This window comes from Myotis davidii, unplaced genomic scaffold (genome assembly GCF_000327345.1).
Source record: "Myotis davidii unplaced genomic scaffold, ASM32734v1 scaffold2621, whole genome shotgun sequence".
Lineage (NCBI taxonomy): Eukaryota > Metazoa > Chordata > Mammalia > Chiroptera > Vespertilionidae > Myotis > Myotis davidii.
In genome coordinates, this window is record NW_006291205.1 from 299,544 (window position 1) to 304,886 (window position 5,343).

Consider the following 5,343-nt stretch of genomic DNA (forward strand, 5'->3'; position numbering starts at 1 on the left):
CACGGCCTCTGAGCCGGCACGGGGCCCCAGGCTGGACCTGCGTTGACTTCCCGGCCCTGATACCGGTTGAACCAATTTTTCAGGGTTCCCCCCCCCTTCTCTTTCTCTCATGTTTTCTGCTGGGCTTTTTCTTCCTCTCGGTTTTCTTCCGTTTTGCTGGGTTAAGCCGCTCACCTAGAGCCGAACCCCCTGCCCAGCCATGGCCCAGCCACCCAGCCCAGTCTCCACCCACACCAAGGCCACAGCAAGATCACCCCCCAGGCGCTGTCTGTCCCCTTGTGTCTGCTTCCAACTCTGGATTAATTCGAGGACCTCTTCGTCCTCGGTTAATGTGCCCCAACTGAATGCGTGCTCCCCACCCCCACCCCCGCTGGCCAATCGGAATGAGGCCCCGGTAGAGGGATATGCATGGCCCCACGGTTCCGTGTAGACGTGTTGGATAGTGGTGTGGCCCTGCCCCGAGTGCATGGTGCATGTCCTCTCTGTGAGCTGGAGTCCCCCCAGCGACCTCGCTGCCCCAGCCCGGTCGGCCCTCTGGGGGAGGAGGGCTGGGGCAGCGTTCCCCTCCCCGCTCGCCCGGCTCCACTCCAACCTGCCTGCGTGTGGAATGAGGCGGGGACCGCACCCCTTGTCCTTGTGGGTCCTCCTGTCTCCGTCCCTTGGTGGTGCGTCCCGCCACGTCGGCAGACACTTCCTCAGCTTGTCCCGCTGTGCGGTGGCCGCAGTGGGTCGGCCCGCGCACCGGCGCTCACCCGCCTCTCCGCTCTGTTGCAGAACCGCATGCATGAGTCCCTGAAGCTCTTCGACAGCATCTGCAACAACAAGTGGTTCACGGACACGTCCATCATCCTGTTTCTCAACAAGAAGGACCTGTTCGAGGAGAAGATCAAGAAGTCCCCGCTGACCATTTGCTTCCCCGAATACACAGGTAGGGACGCAGGAGCCTGGCCGCCGGGCGCCCGGGGGAGCGGGCCCCCATCCGGAACTCAGCCTCCCCGTGTGCGCCCTGAGGGTGCGCCGGACTCAACCACGGAGAAGCCAACACAAAACCAAAGGCAGCCCCCTGCACCCCTCATGTGCTGTAGTGAGGGGAGGGGGCAGCCAGTGGGGCAGCCTGGTCAGGGGAGGCAGGGCCAGAGTCCTGGCTGTGTGAGCTCAGCCTCAGCTTGGTCATCTGTAAACAGAGATGGTCAGTGAAGGGGCAGCACCAACATGATGAGGGGGTCGCCACGGGGCTGAGCCCAGCAGCCCAAGCGTCCTGCCCCCGGCTCTGCCACTCGCAGCAGGTTACAGAACCTCTCGGGGCCTCGGTGTTCACGCCTGTGCGATGGGGATCAGCACAATGATTGTGCAGCCCTCCCTCGCAGAGCGGCTGGGAGCGCCACGTGAGCTGGTGAACATGGAGCCCTCGGCCTGGCCGCTGCACACAGCCAGCGCTCACCAAACATCTGCTCTTCCTGTGACCATGGTGGTCCTAACTAGCAGCGGTCACAACACCTCCCACACGGTGGTTACGAAACCCTAATGGCCTATTGGAGGTGCGGGCGCTGCACAGGCGGCAGAGACCGGGCCTCCCTGGGGAGGGTGCTATGGTGAGGATGTGGCCATGGGTTTACCTAACTGTCGGGTGGCCGGAGCAGCCCAGGTGCCCACCAGCTCTCCCTGTTGGCCAGGGCCTGGTCAGAGAGGTGAGTGGGCATCCCCAGCCTGACCAGGCCCCCGGCCTACCTCCCCTGCCTCGAGATCAAGCCAACTGCCCCGCATCCAGGCCCCCAGCCGCGTGCAGCCAGAAGTGGGTGGGACTCAGCAGCCCCACACCCCCAGCCAGCCCCCTCTTAGCTATAAGTTGGGGGTGCGGGGATCCTGCCCTGGCTGACCTCCGCTATGGCCTGGGAGGCAGCGGGAGCAGGCAGGGTGGGTCAGACCCCAAGGGTGGCTTGGCACTGAGGAGGCCTGAGTGAGTGCCTGCAGGCCCCTCTGGCCCCGACCTGGGGAGGAGCTGTGCACTGGCAGACCCTGGTGCCCGAGGGGCGGGAACCCCCTCCAGGGAGGCCACTCCCAGTCTGCACAGCAGCCACCCTGGCTTAGCTCCAAAATCCAGCCCCCCTTCCTGCCCTCCCTCCGGGGGTCCTGGCAGCCCTGCCCGTGCCTGGGCCCCAGTTCCTGGAGCCTGGGGGTGCTTCCATGGAAAACTCCCAGTTCTCCCCCCCAAATAGTGGCTGGTCTCCTGCAAACCCTCTGCCTGGGCTCCCCCAGGAGCAGAGCGATGTGCACACCCCGAGGGAGGTAGCAAGTCGGGGGCCGGATGGTGAGCCTGCGAGAGGCGAGGGTGAGGAGAAGGAGGCCAAGGTGACTCACCGGCAGTTTCTACCCACCGGGGCCTGCGCGGGGGGGTCACGGACAAGAGAGGACCCGCCTGCAGGGTCTGCAGCTGAGCGGTTGCGTTTCCCTCCCTGCGTCGGGTTTCTGCTTTGGTTGTCACCAGGAGGCCCCGCTGGTGGCCTCGCCTCACCCGTCCCCTTCCTCCCGCTTTCTCCCGCAGGCCCCAGCGCCTTCACGGAAGCCGTGGCCTACATCCAGGCCCAGTACGAGAGCAAGAAGAAGTCAGCCCACAAGGAGATCTACACCCACATCACCTGCGCCACCGACACCAACAACATCCAGTTTGTCTTTGACGCCGTGACGGACGTCATCATAGGGGGAGGGACCGTCCATGGCCGCCCGGCCCCAGACATCAGAGCACATGGTGACACGGGCTGGGCAGGGTCTGAGTACCCGCGACACGCCTGGGGCGGGCCACCCCTGCCTGCCTGCCTGCCGCTCCCTTGCCAAGTGCTTTATCCTCAGGAGGGAGCTAGGGCCGCCGTCAGGGCCTCGGTTGGGCAACCCCTGCACATGGTGACTCAGACTGGAAGTGCCAGGGTTGTGCAGGTGGCAGGGGCAGCTGTGGGGCGGGGCGCTGGCAAGGGAGGGGCAGTGGGAACCATCGCTCATCTTTTTCTGGGGTCTCTCTAGTCCGGGCAGCTCCATCATCAAAAGCCAGGCCGGGACTGGGCCTACTGTGCGTGGGTCCGAGGGCTCAGGCCTGGGTGAGCGCCTCCTCCTCCCCCCGCCCCGCTTGGATCTCAGCCCTGGGGTGCAAGCCCTTCCTTCTCCGGGCCCTCCTTCCATGCACACCCTTGGGGAGCCCTCATCCGGGACTCCTCGTGGGTCTGGAAAAGGCTCTGGTTCTGAGGCTGACTGACTGCAAAGGCATGTGGTGGACGGTGGGAGGGCTGGAGTCCCGCGGTGCCTGGACAGCAGCCAGGGAAGAGGTGGGCGGTGGGGATGCCGAGGGGAGGTAGCGCGTGTCAACGGCGATGGGGCCTCACGCCCGTCCTTAGAGGCCCGGGTGACCCATCACCTCCCCCGTCTCCGCGTCTCGGGGGGCTGCTCCGGGTGTTCGTAGCTGTGCTTTTCCTTCTGAAGTTACAGCGAATTCGACTCAAGCCGGCAGGGGCTGGGTGGAGGCTGTGCAGGGGGGAAGGCGTGGGGGCGGGGTGGACCCAGCCCCTGAGGCCAGTCCCCAGCTTCCCTCCCTCTTGGTGTCCCGCCAGCCCCTGGGGCAGAGGAGGGCAGGTGTCGGGACCGCCACCCTGCAGTGTGCACTGGCAGGGGCCCAGGCTGGCTCTCCCGTCTACCCCCTCCCCCAAGAGAGTCCCTGGATCTCTGGAGGGGCTTCGGTAGGCATGGGTGGGGAACCTCCGGCGACCCAGGCCTGGGCTGGCCTCCGGAATCGGCACTTCAGTTGGCTGATGCCCACGGCCCGCAGCCCAGGCAGCCCCTGTGTGCCCATGGGAAGAACGCCTTGAGAGGGTTCCGCTCCCTCCTCCAGCCTCTGCCCTTCCAGCCACCCCGGGACCCTCAGGGTCGCCCCCTGGCTTGCCAGCAGCTCTGGGCGGGCCCCGGTTCCTCCAGGCCCCCGGTTCTGGGTGGTGCCTGGCAGATGCACAGCGCTGCCCCTCGTGCCAAGTGCCTGCAGGAACGGCGGCCCTGGCTGAGCCCATCCCTGGCTCGGCTCTCTCGCTGTCGCCCAGCTTTCTGGGAAATCCCAGGGCAGCCGGCCTGCAGGAGCCACCTCCCACCCAAGTCCAGCGGGTGTCCTTCCCCTCGTGCTGCTCCTGCACAGCCGCCAGGGCCGGGCAGACGACAGGCCCCCGGGGCCAGTGACTCCATGTCCCGTCACAGGCTACTGGGCCGGTGAAGCCGTTTTGCCCAACATGGAAGACACAGTTATTTCCCGGCATCGTCACCCTGGGTGCGGCCAGCTGTGCCCCTACCTATGCCCTGGGACCCCAGACTCAAAAGCAATCGGCAAAAAGGGGGATGCTGGCCGAGAGGTGGAAGTCACCAGCTCTCCAGGCCCAAGGCTCCCCTCCCGGCCGCCCCCTCACAGCACTGCGGTCAGAGCCCTCCCGCCCGCGCCCTCCCCGGCCGCATCAGAGGAGCTGGTCGCCTGGGCCTTCATTCATGGCCTTCGTCCCAGGCTGCCCTTCCCTCCCGGATGTGCTGCTCCGTGGCTTGCGTGCTCTGACCCTCCGGGCCTGACCAGGGTGTCCTTGGCTGTGCAGGGCAAGTCCTGGAGGGGAGGGTGTCCGGGGCGAAATCCCCTCGCTGTCCTCCGCGTCGCTGGGCCAGGCCACATTGTCTCCGACGGCCCCGTCATGGGGCGTAACAGCTGGAGATGACCTGAGTGTTGGCTCCGTCGCGGGGGGAGGGGGAGATGCTGTGAGTGACGTGCTGTGGGTGGTCCTGTGGTTAGTCCTGTACAGAGAACTGCGAGGTCCCTGAGGCTGCCTGGCCTGACGGAGGGGGCAGGCGGCCCTGCGGAGCCTATGGACTGTGGTCTGAGGATGGGTGGGCTCTGCCCGACCCTGAGCAGAGAGCACCGCTCTGGGTGCCGCTGTGGGATGGTGGTCAGGCTCCCCAACCTCCAGTGCGGCCGAGGGGCCTTCCCTTCGGGGGGCCCTCCCTCTGGGGGTCCTGGGGCTCCAGGCAGGTCCCACCCCAGCAGATGAAGGCCCTTGTCAGCAGAAGCAAGAAGCACCCCTCCTTTCCTCCCCACCCCCAAGTCCCATATCCGTGGCTCTCTTGGTCAGAGGGTCCCTCTGGAAGGAAGGTTTCACCCCCCGCCCCATGCACCGAGACCACCAGGGCGAGGACACCCCTTGCTCAGCAGCCAGCAGCTCCACATACCTCTGCTCCTGTAGCCCCTTCTCCCACCCCACCCCCAATCCCCGCTGCCTCCCCGCTGGCCAGGCCCTTCCCTCCTGGGCTTTCTGCCCCTGCCCCCACTGCCCCCCA

General features: G+C 66.4%; 1 protein-coding gene across 3 annotated transcripts in view; it reads left to right on the plus strand.

Annotated features, from left to right (window-relative positions):
* GNAO1 (guanine nucleotide binding protein (G protein), alpha activating activity polypeptide O) overlaps positions 1-5,343 on the plus strand; it is a 119,317-nt gene that overhangs the window by 104,698 nt on the left and 9,276 nt on the right. The window contains exons 6-7 of one of the 3 annotated variants that reach the window (XM_006764347.2): positions 775-928; positions 2,543-2,667. The exons of the other annotated variants lie outside the window; for them this stretch is intronic. Coding sequence (XP_006764410.1) covers positions 775-928; positions 2,543-2,667 — 279 coding nt within the window. The remainder of the gene's footprint in view (positions 1-774; positions 929-2,542; positions 2,668-5,343) is intronic. 3 annotated transcript variants of the gene reach the window in all.